Genomic DNA, 19,173 nt, shown 5'->3' on the forward strand with positions numbered 1-19,173 from the left:
CCCCCCTTCCAGCCCCACGCCTTGACTCCTCGGAAGTACAGCGGACGCCCACGCAGGGAGGACTTCTGTGCCGTGCCACGTCCTGCAGGATGGCGGGTGTGCCCAGGTGCCATTGGATCTGGGTGAAGGGGTGGCCGACCCCCACCGGGCTCCCCCTCTGTTGCCGTTTCTCCCCAGTGTGATATAAAAGGCCTCGTACGGGCCAAAGGCGGGAAGAGGGCCTCCCCCTGGGGGGCAGGAGGTTGGCAAGACAACCCCCCCCTCCCGCCGGGGATCTTTGGGCACCAAGGACGACTATACACGGGTGGTGGAGTGAGGGTGAGGGAGGGTGTTGTTGTGTCCGGTGGGGAAGGTGTTGAAGGGGTGTAAGGCTTGCATACCCGTGATGGTGCTGGGGATCATGGTTATGGTGTTCGGGGTCATCAGGGGCACATCGTCGGGCGCCCGGCGAAGGGCCAGGGTGTAGTCGGGAGGGCAGGCGGGGCGTAGGATTTCATGCGGTCGCAAGGGCTCCAGATCGTGCGCATCATGCTCCAAGTGTTTGATCTGTAGCGACATGATCTCTTCTTCCTGGCCGCCGTGCACCAAGTCGTTGGCGGCGCTGCGCTGGGGACTCAGCCGCCGTCCGCTCCGCAGCTCGTGGCGCTTGTCCCGCTTGTAGTAGAGGGCGGCGAAGGCCAGGATGTTGAGGAAGAGCAGGGAGGCGCCCACCGCCACCGTCACGCTCAGTTCGGTGGAGTAGTCCCGCGTGTCTCCCGGGAAGGGCACGTAGCGGGGCGGGCGCGCCACGTCGTCTTCGTCCGGAGGGAGCGTGGCGATGGGCTGGCGCGTTGTGCTTGGGCCCACCCGGGTGCTGGGCCAGCGGGTGACGTAAGGGGGCACCCGGGTGGTGGTGGAGGTGTAGGGGGGCTCGTGGAGGTTGTGGAGGTGGGGCACCAGCTCCAGCCAGAAGGCCACCTTGTTGGCGCGGTAGTTGTCCCGGACGCGGGGTTTCAAACCGATGTGCAGGTACTGCTTGTCCTTGGTGTTGAATTTGGTCCACACCACCTCCTCGAAGCGGTTCGGCTTGGTGTGGATGAACTTGGTGTCCTGTGGCACAGGCTGGTTGGGGTCCCTGTGGGGAGGGGGGAGAGAGAAAGAAAAGAGAAATGGGTGGAAACGAATCAAGGAGAGAAGCAGAACAATTAACCTGTGGAACAGCTTGGCACCGGAAGTCCATTCCATTTATCCGGAATGCTGTAGGGCAAGGATGTCAAACTCAAGGCCCGCGGGGGGCTTACATTCAGCCTGGAAATAGCAAAGGATTGGCCAATGGTAGCCAAAATGGGGCGCAAGAGGCCACGCACAGCCTCTCCGCACCCCGCTTTCGGCCTGGATGGCCTCCTGCAGCACTCCGCTGGCCCGGCAGAGAACTACGATGGTGATGGGGCCCTCAAAGAAATCCAGTTGGACATCCCTGGTGTAGGGTTTCCTCCCTGAGCAGGGGGTTGGACTAGACAACCTCCAAGGCCCCTTCCAACTGCGCTATTCTGTTTGCCTAACAACAGGGTTAGCAGTATGATATTCCAGTATTTGAGGGGCTGCCCCAACGAAGAGGGTGTGTGTGTGTGTCAAATTATTCTCCAAAGCACCGGAGGACAAGAAGCAACGGATGGAAACTGATCAAGGAGAGGAGCATCTACATTTCTACCGCTTCTGTCGCCATGACTTGGGGGCGTGGCTTGGTGAGAGTCATGTGACTGGGTGGGCGTGGCTATGTAGTCATGTAACTGGGGGATCAAAAGACAGAAACTCGCTTTAACAATGTCCTGCTGGCGCAGGGTTGGAGTAGATGACCTCCAGGTCCCTTCCAGCCCTGGATTATCCTCTGAAGCTGCGTCTAGTGCCTGGTTTGTAGTCCTTCCTCTTTTTTTCCCCTCCCTCCCTCCCTCTCTCCCTCCCTTCCTTTCTTTTTCTTCCTTTCTCCCTTTCTTTCTCTCTCTGTCTCTGTTTCTGTCTCTCTCTCTTTCTTTCCTTCTTTCTTTCCCCCTTCCTTCCTTCCTTCCTTCTTTCCTTCTTTCTCCCTTCCTTCCTTCCTTCCTTCCTCCCTTCTTCCTTTCTTTTTCTTTCTCTTTCTCTTCCTTCCTTCCTTCCTCCTGTCTTTCCATCTTTCTCCCTTTCTCTTTCTTTCTCTCTCTCTTTCCTCCTCCCTTCTTTCTTTCTCTTTCTTTCTTTCTCCCTTCTTTCCTTCATTCCTTCCTTTCTTTCTTTCCTTCCTTCCTTCCATTCTCTCTCTCTCTCTCTCTCTCTCTTTCTTTTGTTCTTTCTCTCTCTCTCTCTTTCTTTCTTTCTTTCTTTCTCTCTCTCTCTCTCTCTCTCTCCCTCACTCTCTCTCTCTTTCTGTCTCAGCACCCCCCCCCCAGGAGCAAAAACAGACCTCCCCCCACCCCCGCGTTTCCAAAGAACCTGTAGTAAAAAAAATGCTTAAAAAGTGTAAAAAAAAGAGAAGAAGCTCAGATGTGGGATTGCCGGAACATTTTTTAAAAACTTTTTTTTAGTATTTTTTTACAACTGGTTCTGGAAACCAATAGCCCTTTTTTCCCAACCACTTCGTGCAAACCGGCCCAAACCGGCAGCCTTTCACCCCTGCCGGAGACTTATTCAGCCATGGGGCAGGAGGCTGCATCGGGGCATCTCTGGGCTCACCTCAATCGCTCTGATTCCAGCTGGGCCTCTGCAGTCTGAGGATGATGGGAGCTGGGGTTGTTGAGGATACCTGGCGGGCTGGGGGAAAGCTGGGACCAAGAGGGCAGAGGCACACATTTCCTTGGCCAGCCCCCAAACAGACATCCACCGCTTCTGAGTTGTCCCCCCCACCCAAAAACAACTTAGGAAGTCTGCCCTTTTTGTGTGTGTGTGGGGGGTATTAATTGGAGGGGTGTCATGCTTCGAAATTAGGGAGGGGACAGGAATAATTCTTTTGCTTCTGGATGTTGCCAATTCTCACCCACTTATTTCTTTAAGCCAGGGGTCTCCAAATTATGCTCATTTAAGGAAAGACGGAAGGGGAGGAAAGGGAGGGAGGGAGGGAGGGGGTGGGACAGAGGAAGGAAGGAAAGAAAGAAAGAGGGGAAGGGAGGAAGGAAGTAAAAGAAGGAAGGGTGTGAAGAGGTGAAGAAAAGAAGGGGAAGAAAGTGAGGGAGGGGGTGGGACAGAGGAAGGAAAGAAAGAAAGAAAGAGGGGAAGGGAGGAAGGAAGTAAAAGAGGGAAGGATGTGAAGAGGTGAAGAAAAGGGGAAGAAAGTGAGGGGGGAGGGGGTGGGGCAGAGGAAGGAAGGAAGGAAAGAAAGAAAGAAAAGGAGGGGAGGAAGGGAGGAAAGAAGGTAGTAAAAGAAAAGGAAGTAAAAGAAGGAAGGATGTGAAGAAAGAAAGGAAAGAGAAAGAAATAAAAAGAAAGAGGGAGGGAGGGATGAGAAGGGAGAAGGAAGGAAAGAAATTATGCTCATTTAAGACTTGTGGACTTCAGCTCCCAGAATTCAGCATGGCTGGGAGGAAGAGGAAGTGCGGCCAGGTGACTTTATGGCCTGTTCTGGAGGAGGGGAACTTTTCCTTCGTAGGAAAGGCAAGAGATCTTCCCTTGGTGGTTTTCCTGTGCAGACGTTTCAACGCCTGACCAGGGAACACCATCAGTGCTAGAAGGGGGTTCATCAAGGACCCCACAAAGTCTCCTCCACCTCCTCCTCCTCTTCATAAACCCCTCTCTCTTCTAGCACTGATGATGTTCCCTAGTTGGGTCATGAAACGTCTGCACGGAAAACCACCCAGCTCAGAGAGCACATTTCTTCCTCCTCCTTCTCTTCCTCCTCTTCCTCCTCTCCTCTTCCTCCTCCTCTTTTCTCTTCTCCTCCTCACCTCCTTGCCAATAAATGCAAGAAAGCCACCAATATTCTCTCCTACGGGCCAGGCGTTCTCCCAGGGAGTGGACTGGGACCACTGACCCTACTACCAATAGGACGGGCCAGGGTCTCCATCTTGGCTGGGTGCCAGCCATGCCCCCCCCCCGTCCCTTCCGCCCCCCCCTCGCCCCTTCCCAGGCATTCTGGAGAGTCCCTTCTCTGCAGCTCCAGTTTGGCTGGGCTGGAAGGGCCCCTTTTGGCTTCCCAGAGCCCCCCCCTCAAATAGCCCCATTTCTAACCAATCCTCTTCCAAGGGTGGGAGGAAGACCGTTTCTCATCCCCTTTTTACGACGAAAGGAAAACCGCCTTATTGACGGAGCTGATCAAACTTTTCTACAAGTCACGCGCAGCCAAAGTTTTTTTGTTCCTAAGCGAAAACATGGAGTTCATTGAGTTTGCCCCCATTTTACGACCTTTCTTGCTATAGTTGTTAAGCGAATCACTGCAGTTAGGGTTAGGGATTCTCTTTCTTTCTTTCTTTCCTTCTTTCTTTACTTCCTCATTCTGTCCTTCCCCTTTCTTTCTTTCTTTCTTTCTTTCTTTCTTTCTTTCTTTCTTTCTTTCTCTTCCTTTTCTTTCCTCCCTTCCTTCCTTCCTTCCTTTCTTTCTTTTCTTCCTCTTCCTTCCTTTTTCTTTCCTTCCTTCCTTCCCCTTCCTTCCTTCCTTCTTCTTTCTTTTTCTTTCCTTCTTTCTCTCCCCCCCTCTCTCCCCCTTTCTTTCTCCCAAAGGTTCTTTTTCCAGAGGCAACTGGACTTTCTTGCTTTTTCTTTGCAGATGTTTTGCTTCTCATCCAAGGAGTTTCTTGGGCCCCGACAGGAAAGTGGTGGGGAAGGGAAGGATTGATGCTCCTTGCAGAGAGCTGGTCCTTTGCATCCTTTGAGAGGGTCCTTGAGGCCACTTGGAGGTTCCTCTGAGTCCTCGGGGTTGACAGTGAAAACCGGTGTGGAGCCTTTGTGGAACGGCTGAAAGGAGCTGGGTTGTAGTCACCCCCCCCCCCCCCGTTTCCACCACTCAGGTGGCCTCGAGGACACAGAGAGACCCCCAGGTGGCCTCAATGACCCTCTAAAAAGAATGACAGCTTTGTCTGCAAGGAGGATCAATCCTTCCCTTCCCCTCCATGCAAGTCAGAGCTGAGGAAACTTCTTGGATGAGAAGAGAAACATCTTCAAAGGAAAACCAAGAAAGTTTGGGACAACTTTTGGGTTGGACTAGGAGACCTCCAAGGTTCCTTACACTACTCTGGTTCTAAGATTCTTTCTTTCTTTCTTTCTTTCTTCCTTTCTTCCTTCCCTTTTCCTTTTTCTCTTCTTCCTTTTTTCTTTTCCTCTTTCTTCCTTCCTTTCTTTCTTCCTTCCTTTTTTCTTTCTCTTCCTTTTTCCTTCTTCCTTTTTCCTTCTTCCTTTTTCTTCCTTCCTTCCTTTTTCTCTTTCTCTTTCTCTTTCCTTCCTTCCTTCCTCTTTCTATCTTTCTTTTTTCCTTCCTTTTTTCTTTTTCTAGCCTTCCTTCCTTTCTTTCTTCCTTTCTTCCTTTCTATCCTTTCTTTCTTTTTTCTTTCTTTCTATCCTTCCCTTCTTTCTATCCTTCCTTTTTTCCTTTATTTTCTTTCTTTCTATCCTTCCTTTCTATCCTTCTTTCCTTTCTTTCTCTTTCTGTTCTTTCTTTCTTTCTTTCTTTCTTTCTTTCTTTCTTTCTTTCTTTCTTTCTTTCTTTCTTTCTTTTTCTCTCCCTCCCTCCCTCCCAAAGGTGCTATTTCCAGAGACAACTGGACTTTCTGCTTTTTCTCTGAAGCGAAACGTCTTTAAAGAAAAAAACCAAGACAGTCCAGTTGCCTCTTGAAGGAAAAAAAAAGAAAGCATTTGGGGGACAACCGCCACTCGGCCGACCCGAGAATCTCCTTTGACATCCTCATCCTCATCGTCTCACCCTGTCTTTGCAAAATTGGTCCAGTAGGTCATAACCACGGCGCTCAGCATGACGTCGTTCTTGGAAAAGTTGCAAGGAAAGAGGTCCGTGGCCCCAATCATGGGCACCCCGAAGACGTAGGGGATCTCATCCCCGTGGGCCGCGTCCGCCCACTCGGGCCGCGTATCCGTCTGGCAGTGGTGGTAGAAGGTGTAGAAGAAGACGGGCGACTGATACTCGGCGTGGAGCTTCGCCGTGGCCACGGCTGGTGCCACCCACTGGTGATCCGTGAAGAGAGCCAGCAGGGTTTTCCGGCGCATCTCGCCGTTGTCTCGGTCCGCCCAGTCGGTGTACATGAACTTGATGGTCTCCCTCAGGATGTCCTTGCCTTCCGGGTAGCCGTAGAGGTTGTCCACGAAGTTGGAGATGGTGAAGTCGAAGTAGCTGGCCGAGATGCCGTCCTCGTTCTCCATGGAGTCCTCCACGAACTTCAGGCCCTCCCCTTGGTTGACCCCGATCAGGATGTCGTAGTTGAGGAATTCGCCTTGCTGCATCAGGATCTCCGGGTCGTCGGGGACCACGTCACCGTCCACCACGGGGCCAAAGGCGATGTGGTATCGGGCGGGCTGGATGTCCTGGTCCACCAGCTCCCGGTAAGGTTTCCGCCGTAGGCACTCCACCGTACTGCCGGTGTCCATGTGGTCACAGCCGACTTTGGAGGCCAACATGCGGGTGTATTTGAGTGGCTGGTAGTTGACGGACCAGCTGGAGATGGCGGTGCCACTCTGCGCGATGGCTTTCTGGAACAGACCTGTAGGGGTGGGGAAGGAAAAGAGGGGTCAGCGACCGAGGGACGGACAGCCCAGCAGGCAATGGTTACCGGCTCTAAGGTTAGAACGTAGAGGGTAGGATAGCAACAGCGCTTAGACTTATATACCGCTTCGTAAGTGCTTTTACTGCCCTCTCTAAGCGGTTTATAGAGTCAGCCTCTTGCCCCACCTAACCATCTGGGTCCTCATTTTACCCACCACAGAAGGCTGAGTCCACCTTGAGCCTGGTGAGATTCGAACTGCTGGCTATGGGCAGAATTAGCCTGAAATACAGCACTCTAACTACTAAGCCACTACAGCTTCCTTCCTTTTCCTCATTTCCATTCCTTCCTTCCTTCCTTCCTCCTCATCACCTTTTATCTCTCCCTCCCTCCCTCCCTTTCTTCCTTCCTCACCCCTCTATATCTTCCTTCCTTCCTTTCTTCTTCCTCACCTTGCTACGTATATCTCCCTTCCTTCCTTTCTCTCTCCTTCCTTCTTCCTTCCTTTCCTTTCCCTCTCCTTCCTTCCTTGCCCCTCTATATTTTCCTTCCTTCCTTTCTTCTTCCTCACTTAGCTATATTTCCCTTCCTTCCTTCCTTCCTCCCTGCCTCCCTCCCTCCCTCCCTTCCTCCTCACCTTCTATATCTCTCTCCCTGCCTCCCTCCCTCCCTTCCTTACTCACCTCTCTATATCTTCCTTCCTTCCTTTCTTCTTCCTCACCTTGCTACGTATATCTCCCTTCCTTTCTCTCTCCTTCCTTCTTTCCTTTCCCTCTCCTTCCTTCCTTCCTTCCTTCCTCACCCCTCTATATTTCCCTTCCTTCCTTCCTTCCTTCCTCCTCACCTTCTATATCTCCCCTCCTTCTGCCCTCCCTCCCCCCACCCACCCCCATTTTCTCTCCTTTTGATCACGTGTCCATGGGGAGGCTCCAGCAGTCGTAAGTGTGAAAAATGGTCACACGTCAGTGCCATTGTAACTTTGAACGGTCACTAAATGAACTGTTGTAAGCCAAGGATTACCTGTAAATGGATGGATGGACGGAGACATAAGATGTCGTCCGTCTCTTTTCACGCCTCCCACTTTAATTCCTTTTTCCAACCCTTTCTCCCTTGTCTCAATGTGGACAAACCTTAGTTAAGAGTCCCTACAAGCTGCCTGATCCATTCCATCCTGAAATTCAGGAGATCCATCCCACGGTTGCCCCAACATCGCAAACCCTGGCATGTCCTGAACCCACAGCCTTCGGAGGAGGAGATACAATACAATACAATACAATACAATACAATACAATAGCAGAGTTGGAAGGGACCTCGGAGGTCTTCTAGTCCAACCCCCTGCCTAGGCAGGAAACCCTATACCGTTTCAGACAAATGGCTATCCAACATCTTCTTAAAGACTTCCAGTGTTGGGGCATTCACAACTTCTGGAGGCAACTTCTGTTCCACTGATGAATTGTTCTCACTGTCAGGAAGTTTCTCCTCAGTTCTAAGTTGCTTCTCTCCTTCATTAGTTTCCACCCATTGCTTCTTGTTCTACCCTCAGGTGCCTTGGAGAATAGTTGGACTCCCTCTTCTTTGTGGCAACCCCTGAGATATTGGAAGACTGCTATCATGTCTCCCCAGTCCTTCTTTTCATCAGACTAGACATTCCCAGTTCCTGCAACCGTTCTTCATATGTTTTAGCCTCCAGTCCCCTAATCCTCTTTGTTGCTCTTCTCTGCACTCTTTCCAGAGTCTCCACATCTTTTCTACATCATGGTGACCAAAACTGAATGCAGTAGATGACCAGGCTGAGCCTGAAGGAGGGAGGGGTGAAGAATTCTCCAGCCACCGAGGGTTGACCAGAATTCAACATGGGTAGGACTAGAAGAAATATGGCTAGACAACATCGATCGCATATTTTCTTTTGGGTGGGGTGGTTTTTTTTAATAGATGGTGGGAATTTAGTCGACGTAATATAACTTTGATTTCAGCAATGGGAAAATCCAGCCTTCCTTGAATTCTCTTAACTCTTATCAGCCACTAATTTGCCCTTGACCGCCAGTAAACGCTAGTTTGTTGAGAGGTAGCCTGGAATGAGTTTGTACAGGTAGTCCTCAATTCACAACAGCTCATTTAGTGACCGTTCAAATGTCACTGAAAAAAAAGGGACTGAACAACTGTGGGATTCACCTAACAACTGTGGCAAGAGAGGTCGTAAAATAAATTTAATAGATGGTGGGCATGTAGTCGACGTAATATAACTTTGATTTCAGCAATGGGAAAAAGTCCAGCCTTCCTTGAATTCTGTTAACTCTTATCTGCCACTAATTTGCGAATGTCGCTGAAAAAAAGGGACGAAACAACCATGGGATTCACCTAACAACCATGGCAAGAGAGGTCGTAAAATGGGGCCAAACCCACTTAGCAATTGTCTCCCTTAGCAACGGACTCCATTGTGTTCGTAAGACTCATTTGAATCACCCCGGTTCCTGGGGGTTTTTTTGCGCCCCGACACTCCCGGGACAACATCACTCCCCGCCGCTCCCACCACCACTCCCATCATCCACGGCCGGTGCAGCAATACCTTCCGAGTGATGAGACAGGATGAGCAGATTGACGCAGGAAGCACCAGCACCAGATCCAAAGATGGTGATGCGTTCCGGATCGCCCCCGAAATGTCCGATATTCTCGTTCAGCCACCGCAAGGCTTGGATCTGGTCGAGGAGTCCGTAGTTCCCCTTGGCCGACTGGTCCCCGGTGCTCATAAACCCTGTCGCGAGAAAAGGAAGAAATCAGGAAAACAAGCATCTATTAGGTCGCTCTTGATCCGGATTTATAGCGGTGTAGCTCAACCTTCGCTACTTCACGTTGAGTGGACTCCAACTCCCAGAATCCCCCAGCCAGCAAGTGTTTAGCAGAATGTAGCAACGGGCAGGACAAGAAGAAATCGACCACCGATATCACATTTTTTGGACTGCGCAATTTTTTTAAAAAATAGACAGTGGGTATGCAGCTGACGTAATATACCTTGATTTCAGCAAAGTGAAACAGTAACCGACGAGAAGCCAGCTTCATAAACAGGTTAAAGTTGGGCTAGATGAAATGAAAATTAAGTGGGAAACCGATAGGCTGGCTGGGGGAATTCTGGGAGTTGAAGCCCACCCGTCTTAGAAGGGGCCAAGGGTGCGGAATACTGCAAGGGTCTCCAAACATGGCGATTTTAAAACTGATGGACTTCAACTCCCAGAATCCCCCAGCCAGCAAGGGTTGACCAGACTTCAGCACGGGTAGGACCAAAGGAAATATGGCTATGCTACATTTATCGCATTTTTTTTTAGATAGAGTAACTTTTTAAATAGAGGGTGGGAATGTGCTCGATATAATATACCTTGATTTCAGCAAAGTGAAAAAAAATAAGCCACAGTAAGCTAAATTAATAAAAGCGATAAAGGTGGGCTGGATGGCGTGGCAATTTAGTGGGAAACGGATATGGTGGCTGGGGAATTCTGGGAGTTGAAGTCGATCCGTCTTAAAGAGGGCCACAGTTGAGAAAAGCAGGGGTCACCAACCATCGCCACTTTAAGACTTGGGGACTTCAACTCCCAGAATTCCCCAGCCAGCATATCTGTTTCCCATTCAATTGTCCTACCTGGTTTGGGGGATTCTGGGAGTTGAAGTCCCCAAGTCTTAAAGCGGCGATGGTTGGAGGCCGCTGACTTCAGAGTCAAAAATTTCTCTTCCGTTCCCTTTTTATTTTATTTTATTTCAATCCTTTCTCTGATATCGATGCTAGGCCAATTTTGCGCCCATGCGCTTCGATGAAGCAGCCCGGTCTGGTTAATTCCAGCCGTGGAAATGGCTCCGCGATCTATTTTAAACGAAAGGAGCCAAAGACCACGATTGATCGGAAAGCATCTTTATATATCTATATATATTTTCTCCCCCCCCCCCCTTTTTTTGGGGGGGGGGGCTGGGTTAAACATTTGCACCGACTTCTGACCGATCTCCTTCAAAAATTCATCATCTACTCCATCCTGGGGCTCTTTTGCTGGAAATAACGAGGCCCAGCCATTAATTATTCAACACTTTTTAATGAAATATTAATTTCTGCTGTGCCTGGGTAAATTTCACGCCCAGAGGGGGAGTGTAAATGGAGGGGGGGAAGGAGCCACACCCCGTGCCAATGCGATGCCCGCTTTAAGGCCGCAGACTTTTATGCCCAAGCTGGCATCGTCCACCTCATGGCTGAACAACTGCTTGCTGTACTACAGGGCCGATCCTCCACAGCAAAAGATGGCCTGAGGGGGCTTCAGGGCAAAATGCATTTTTTTTTTAATACTATGGGGAAAGCCATTTAAAAATCAGGATTGTGTGTTTCACTGCACAACAATGCTACACAATAGGAATGGGCGATCACAACAACCGTTTTTAAAGCCATTCCTTTACAATCCCACAATCCTTTTGTGTTTCACTTTAAGACGGGTGGACTTCAGCTCCCAGAATTCCCCCGTGTGCCATGGAATTCTCCTGCCATCTTTCTAGCTCACAGTTTAACCTGTTTATTAATTTCGTTTTTCATTCTTTTTCCCATTGGCTGAAATGAAGATATATTACGTCAACCGCATTCCCACCATCTATTTAAAAAATTTACCCCATCCCAAAAGAAAAAGTGATATCTAGCCAGATTTCTTCATGGTGGCTGGGGAATTCTGGGAGTTGAAGTCCATAAGTCTTCAAGTTGCCATCTTGGGAGAGCCCCCCCAATTTATTTTGGGAAAGGAAGGGGGTCTCACGGATCTGGTTCTACCCGTTCTTTGACCCCAGAAGCAGTTGGATTAGATCAGGGGTCTCCTTTAAGACTTGTGGTCTTCAACTCCCAGAATTCCTCCGCTAGCGTTGCCTTAAAGGGGCCACGTTTGCTGGCTGGGGAATTCTGGGAGTTGAAGTCCTCAAGCCTTAAAGGGGCCGCGTTTGCTGGCTGGGGAATTCTGGGAGTTGAAGTCCTCAACCCTTAAAGGGGCCGCGTTTGCTGGCTGGGGAATTCTGGGAGTTGAAGTCCTCAACCCTTAAAGGGGCCGCGTTTGCTGGCTGGGGAATTCTGGGAGTTGAAGTCCTCAAGCCTTAAAGGGGCCGCGTTTGCTGGCTGGGGAATTCTGGGAGTTGAAGTCCTCAAGGCTTAAAGGGGCCGCGTTTGCTGGCTGGGGAATTCTGGGAGTTGAAGTCCTCAAGTCTGAAAGTTGCCCCCACTCCCACCCCTCCCGAGGCAGAGGCCTAGCCTGGGACCCCCTCTCCCCCATACCCAGCACGCCGAGCCGGTAGTTGAGGGTGACAACAATCACATTTCCATACGCAGCCAGGACACTGCCATCAAACATGTTTCCGGTGCCTTCCATGTACGATCCACCATGGATGAAGAGCATGACGGGTTTTTTCCCACTGTCCCGGATATCTGTGGGGCGAGAAAGGTCAGTGGCATGAGACAGAGGAAACCAACTCCTAGTAGTCCATCCTTTGGTCCCCCCATCCTGACCGTGGAGATGCCTACAGCCACAACGTCTGAAGGCCCTCAAGGGGCTGGAGGTGGCCCTCCATCCTCTTCTGAAGACTCAAGGAGCCAAGGACCTCACTCCAGTCTTTGGACCCAGGAAGCATCCGTCACAAAGAAAGGAGTTGTAAGGGCAAAAGAACCTCAGGCCACCGGGTTGAGGGGCGACCTCCTGACCCACGGACCCTCAAGGGACCACAGATGAGCAACCCAACCAATCAAGGAGAATCGAGTAGCACGGATGAGGTCGCCTGGGCCATGACAGGTCTTCAAGAGACCAACCAAGCACCCTCAACCCAACAAAGGACAGCGGAGGAGACTCCCAAGGGCCACACCTGAGGTCTCCTGAAGAGGCCAGGGTGGTCTACCTGGAGAGGCTGCAGGGGGGGAGCTGCAGGGGGCTCAGGAAGGGCTGGGAGCAGGAGGCAACGGGGGAGGGGGAGAGAGACCACCACGTCTGGACCACTCAGGAGACAAGGAGATCTGGATTTCCACCAGGTGGTTTGGGGGAGCAACCTAACTTGAGGAGGAAGAGAAGGAGGAGGTGAGGAAGGTCAGCAGCAGGAGTTAAAAGGGGGGAAGGAGATGAGATGGTGCACCTGGGCCAGGGGGGCATTGCAGGGGGGTGGCAAAAGGTTGGTGGGGGTCCAATAAACCAAGCTGCAAACTTCTCGGCATCTTCTGGAGATGTTTGATCTGGATCTCCACTTTTGCCCTTCCTTTACTGGGAGAAAAACCAGTTTCCTGAGTCAAAGAATTCGGGCAAATGGCAACCCTCCTCGCGAACGGCAAAACCACCTCTCTAATTTTTTTTGGGGGGGGGAAGGAAAAAAAATACCCCACCACCAACCAAAGGTCCCCTGTCTCCCCCCCCAAAAAAAACCCTGCTTCTGTTTTTAGGTCACATCCCCATTTCCATGGCAACCTGGAGCCTAATTAATTCAGTGCAAGGGGAGAGCGTTAATTAGGCGCAGGGAGGTCTTAATTAGCAGTTTCCACTCGGCCCCTCCCCTCGTCTTTCCCCGAGGGGAAGGAGCAGGGAGGAGGGGCGAGGAAAAGGCAGACCCCCCCCCCTGCATCTGCGCAAGGGCACCCTTGGGGGTCTCTGGGCATCCTGAGGGGGGGGGGCTGCACAGCTGTCTCACTGGAAGATCCTTGCAAATGACTCTCCTTCCTTCCTTCCTTCCTCCATCCCATCCTTTCTCTTCCATCCTTTCCCTTGCTCCCTCCCACTTTCTTTCCTTCCCCTTCATCCTTTCTTCCTCCCTCCCTCCTTCCTTCCTTCCTTCCTCCATCCCATCCTTTCTCTTCCATCCGTTCCCTTGCTCCCTCCCACTTTCTTTCCTTCCCCTTCATCCTTTCTTCCTCCCTCCCTCCTTTCCTTCCTTCCTCCATCCCATCATTTCTCTTCCATCTTTCCTGCCTCATTCCTTCCCACTTTCCAGCAAGCCGGCCTGGCCTGTTAATTTTAACTTATTTTAAATGTATTGTTTTTTTAAAAATTCGGTTTGTTTTTTTTGGATATGGATTTAATCTTTTTTAACTTTTGGGATGTGTGTTTTTTAATGTTGTACGCCGCCCTGAGTCCTTTTGGAGAAGGGCGGCATATAAATCCAAATAAACCAAACCAAACTCTCCCTCCCTCCCTCTCCCCTCCCTCTCCATCCTTCCTTTCTTTCTTTCCTCCATCCCATCCTTTCTCTTCTATCCCTCGCTCCCTCCGACTTTCCATCCCTCCCTCTCCTTCCTTCCTTCCTTCCCTTCCTTCCTCCATCCCATCCTTTCTCTTCCATCCTCCTTCCTTCCCACTTGCCCTCCCTTCCTCCCCCATCCTTCCTTCTTCTTTCCTTCCATTCTTCTTCCTTTCCTCCTTCCTTCCCTTCCTTCTCCATCCCATCCTTTCTCTTCCATCCTTTCCCTTGCTCCCTCCCACTTTCTTTCCCTCCCCTTCATCCTTCCTTCCTTCCTATTCTTTCCTTTCTTCCTCCCTCCTTCTTTCCTTCCTTCCTTCCTCCACCCCATCTTCCATCTTTCCTCACTCGCTCCCTCCCACTTTCTCTGTTCCTCCTTCTCCCCTCCCTCTCCTTCTTCCTTCCCTTCTTCCTTTCCTTCCTTCCTCCATCCTTCCATCCCATCCTTTCTCTTCCATCCTCCCTCCCACTTTCCCTCCTTTCCTCCCCCCCTCTCCCTCCTCCCTCCTTCCTTCCTTTTTCCACTGGCTGTTTGCAGTTAAAATTAACTTTCTATCACTTTCTCCCTGTTGCCCTGAGCTGGGGGTTGGACTAGAAGACCTCTCGAGGTCCCTTCCAGCATGATGTTCTCTGTTCAGTTAAGCAGGTCATAGGAACAGGGTTGTTTTCCTTTACCCTGTGAGACTTGAGGGGTGGCCTTGGCAATGCCCCCACTTCCTCTCGTCATCATCATGGGACAGGAGGACCAGAGTGGATTTCATAGAGGTTTATCACCGGTTCGCCCCCCCTTCCCCCGTGCACACACTCGCTTCGTCAGCATTCACACCTTCCACCCACGCGCTCTGCTCACACCTGCAGCTTGCACGCTCGCAGGTGGCTTAGAAAACGTGGCTAAAGAGGACGTCATGGAGCCAAGGTGGGTGGGCAGGGACGGGGTGGGTCACCCATCCACAGGTCGCTGCTCCCAATTTGCCTGAACCGGTCTGAATCGGCTGAATCCGACATCTGGGCAGGAGGACCTCTGGAAACGGCTCATTTAGCTCCCAAACATTGCTGTCCAACCACATTAATGACAAAGGGCAGCGAAGGGTGGTATTAATTGTACACAATGGATTTCATGCAATTTGAATGATAGTTACATCAAATCTTACTTGTGGGTTAAGTAGCGACATTTCCTACCGCCACAACTAAATGACAGACCTCGCTCACTACTTCCTTACCAACGGTCTTCGATCCCCAAGATTATTCCCAGAATTCCTTGCACACTGAATACGGGGGTTAGGTCGGTATTTTTGATCAACCTTAGTCACTTGTTAGATGGGTGGATTTCAACACCCAGAATTCCCTGGCGCGGATCCATTCCTTTTGACGCGGATACCCGTCGTGGCACGCTTACTCTCTTGCAATCCCTTCCTCTTCGATCTCTCTGCTCTAGCGGGTACGAGTGAAATTGTGGGAGTTGAAATCCACCCATCTTACAAGTTGCCGAGGTTGATAAACCACGCTGTAAGCAAGTGGTGGGTTGCTAATTTTTTTTACTACTGGTTCAGGCACGGTCACTCACATGACGCCGTGCTCCTGCTGCTACTACTGGTTCACCCGATCCAGGCCAAACCGGCAGCAACCCAACTCTTCTCTAAGCCATCCATCATCTTCAGGGACCAAAATTCTACCAGGGGTATGGAAATTAGCCACACTCAACGGTTGCAAGAATTGGGTATGTCTAGTTTAATGAAAAGAAGGACTAGGGTGAGATCACAAAAAGAGGGGGTCCACCTATTCTCCAAAGCACCAGAAGGCAGCACAAGAAGTGATGGATGGAAATTAATCAAGGAGAGAAGCAACTTAGAACTAAGGAGAAATTTCCTGACAGGGAGAACAATTCAGCGGTAGAACAGCCTGCCACCAGAAATCGTGGGTGCTTGCTTCATCACTGGAGGTTTTTAAGAAGAGATTGGATAACCAACTGTCCAGAATGGTATAAGGTCTCCTGCTTGAGCAGGGGGTTGGACTAGAAGACCTCCAAGGTCCCTTCCAACTGTGGTTAGGCTGTTAAGGAGGGTTCTAATCTCTACCCAAACTTATTCAAGTTGTACAGATTCCTCTATCATTCCCAGCGAGGCGCTCCCCACGTGACATGGGGTGTCCGAAACTCTCGGATTTTCAACCAGTCATCCCCAAACATCTGGAAGGCATCACAGCTTGCAGACGGCCAGGCGTTTTCCCAGCAGGAGTGAAAACATGGGGGAGCTAATAGCCCGAAGACGCGTAGGTGGGGAATTTGGCCTCCTGCCAGTATCGTAAAAACAAACAACGTGCCAGCGCATTTCCAAAAGTCAGGCCTGGGAGAATCCTTGAGTCAATGCAAACTCTCTACTCTTCTCCTCGTTGAAGCCAGGAACTGATTTGGGGCAGCTGAAAACATCTCAAGAACTTAAGGTCATCACCTCATATCTGGTTCCAGTTGTCTTCTTCTAAGGCTGCTGTTGGGTCATTCATGGGCGTCTTCCATTGTGACATGAGACAGTAGAAGAGGGCCAAAAAGAGCCTCTTCCTAGCACAGGGGTCGGCAACCTTAATCAAAGAGCCACAAATGTCCTAACCAGGAAGCCCCCCGTTCAATTCCGGAGCTGACCGGAAGTCCAGTTGCCCCACCAAAGAGTCTCCTCCTAGCGCAGCGTCCTTTTTCCTCTACCTGTCCGAACTGAAAGCCCTATCCAACGTGAAGCTGATCGGTGGCAGGGAGTCACAGCATTGGGGCAAAAGAGCCACATGAGGCTCCCGAGCCGCAGGTGGCCGACTCCTGTCCTAGGAGAAGCATCCCGCTTCTGGAAAGATCTCTTGGGGAGACATCCTCGGGTGTCCAAACTTGGGAACTTTAAGACTTGTGGACTTCAACTCCCAGAATTCCCCAGCCAGCCATGCTGGCTGGGGAATTCTGGGAGTTGAAGTCCACAAGTCTTAAAGTCCCCAGGTTTGGACACCCCTGTCCTAAACTGTTGGGCACCCAGTTCCCAACCACAGTCCTTCAGTAAGATCTCAGAAGTTGAGAGTGACGGGGGGACTTCAACTCCCAGAATTCCCTGGCACTAAGGCATGCCTTTTGATATGTAAGCCCATGGCGGGCCCCGTTTACTCTCTTCTAATCCCTTTCTCTGCAAATCTCTCCGTTCTAGGGAATAGGAGGGGGGAAAACAGGCCCGGTTGGCTGGGGAATTCTGGGAGCTGAAGTCCACCCACCTTTGGTGTCACTTGAGGGGAGCGGTGGGGAGAATCCCGAGTTCTCCGTCCATTTGATAAAACGTTCACATCACATCAAGAACATTGACTTTATGTTCTGCTGGATCCTTTCCAGAAGCGGCTGATCAGGGCAGGCGCTTCCTGGAATTTCCCCAAATCTTCCATCTACGACGCTCTACATTTTCATCACGCCTCATGATCGGTGCCCAGAAAACGTGGGGGGGTGGGGCGGGGGGAGGCAGGGGGAGAGGAATCCCAACACAGGTAGACCTCGAGTTACGACCACCATTGAGCGGAGGTGAATTTTGCTCCATTTCTGCGACCTTTCTTGCTGTTCAGCGTGGTGAAGTGAATCACTGCCATTGTTCGGTGAGTAACACGGTCCTTAAGTGAATCCCCCTTGACTTTGTTGGTCAGGAGGTCGCAAAAGGGGATCGCGTGACCCCCCAGGGACTCTGTCGTAAGTATGCCAAACGTCTGAATTTTGATCAGGCCAATGCTGCAGCGGTCGTAAGGGTGAAAAATGATCATGTCACATTTTTAACTTTAGATGGTCACTAAATAAATGGTCATAAGTCGAGGACTACCTGAGGCGGTCCTCGACTTACCACTGTTCATTTAGCAATGGTTAGAATTGCAACGGCGTTGGAAAAAAGTGACTTATGGTCAGTCCTCACACTTACGACTATCACAGCGTTCCCATGATCATAATTTGGGGACTTTGCAACTGGCATATATTAACGTCCATTGCAGCGTCCTAGGGGGGGGAGGTGTCACATGATCGCCATTTGCGACCGTCCTACCTGGCTTCCGACATGGAAAGTCAACGGGGAGAAGCATGATTCACTTAACGACTGCAGATATTTCCTCAATAATAGTAAAAAAGGTCATAAAAGTGGGTGTCTCGCTTCACAACCATCTTCCTTAGCAACAGAAAATCCGTCCCGACGGTGGTCATAAGTCAAGGACTGCTTTTGGCAAAAGTTGCTCTCTTTAGACAAGAGGACTTTGGACCAAAGAGCAACAGGACCTTGGACCACTGTGCTTCATTAAGACCAGGGTCAACGCAGCCGTCTACCAGGAGATTTTGGAGCACTTCATGCTTCCTTCCGCAGATGAGCTTCATGGGGATGCTGACTTCATTTTCCAGCTGCCCACACTGCCAAAAGCACCAAAACCTGGTTCAATGACTGTAGGATTACTGTGAGAATCTATGGGGCATTGCCAAGAGGAAGATGAGAGACATGAGACCGAACAACGGAGAAGAGCTGAAGGCCTCTATTGAAGCATCCTGGTCTTCCATAACACCTCAGCATTGCCACAGGCTGAGAGCTTCCATGCCACGCCGCATTGAGGCAGTAATTGCTGCAAAAGGGGCCCAAACCAAGTACTGAGTACATATGCATGCTTATACTTTTCAGAAGTCCGATATTGTTCTATGTACAATCCTTGTTTTATTGATTGCATGTAATATTCTAATTTTCTGAGATGGTGGATTTGGGGTTTTCATGATCTGTACGCCATAATCATCACTATTATGACAAATCAGGGCTTGAACTATCTCGCTTTGCATGTAATGAGTCTTATCTCATATATTAGTTTCACCTTTTAAGTTGCGTTACTGAAATAAATGAACTTTTGCACGATATTCTAATTTTTCGAGTTTCACCTGTATTTGGCCTTCCTTTGAGAACTGCTGTTTAACACCTATTTTTCAAAAAAACCCAAAGCACTTTGCATTTATTTCAATCTTTTCTTGCCTTCTCACACACACCCCAGGGAGGGGGGGGGCAGAGGAGCGACAGGTGAACCTCAGGGCTAAGCGAGGGTCTTAGGGCCCTGCAAGGGATGCTTTGCACACACATACACACATACACACAGAGACACAAACACCCACACATACACACCAGTGTTTCTCGGCATCACTTGGAAAAAATAATAATAATCCCAATTCCATAATCCTAGGACAAAGCAATCTCCTGGAATTCAGGGGGGGGGAAGGGAGGTTGTTGGAAATTTCACAGCTGCCCCCCTCCCTCCCGCCTGCCTGCTGAAAAAGCACCTTTTG

General features: G+C 50.4%; 1 protein-coding gene across 1 annotated transcript in view; it reads right to left on the bottom strand.

The window, feature by feature from the left end:
* Window positions 1-294: 294 nt before the first annotated feature.
* LOC309400738 (neuroligin-2-like) overlaps window positions 295-19,173 on the bottom strand; it is a gene marked incomplete at its 3' end in the record, with an annotated part of 34,041 nt that continues 15,162 nt past the window's right edge. The window contains exons 3-6 of the mRNA XM_081969375.1: window positions 11,929-12,078; window positions 9,214-9,399; window positions 5,858-6,647; window positions 295-1,114 (exon numbers count right to left, since the gene is read on the bottom strand). Coding sequence (XP_081825501.1) covers window positions 295-1,114; window positions 5,858-6,647; window positions 9,214-9,399; window positions 11,929-12,078 — 1,946 coding nt within the window. The remainder of the gene's footprint in view (window positions 1,115-5,857; window positions 6,648-9,213; window positions 9,400-11,928; window positions 12,079-19,173) is intronic.

This window comes from Natrix helvetica, assembly GCF_964273705.1.
Source record: "Natrix helvetica genome assembly, chromosome: W".
Taxonomy (NCBI): Eukaryota; Metazoa; Chordata; class Lepidosauria; order Squamata; family Natricidae; genus Natrix; species Natrix helvetica.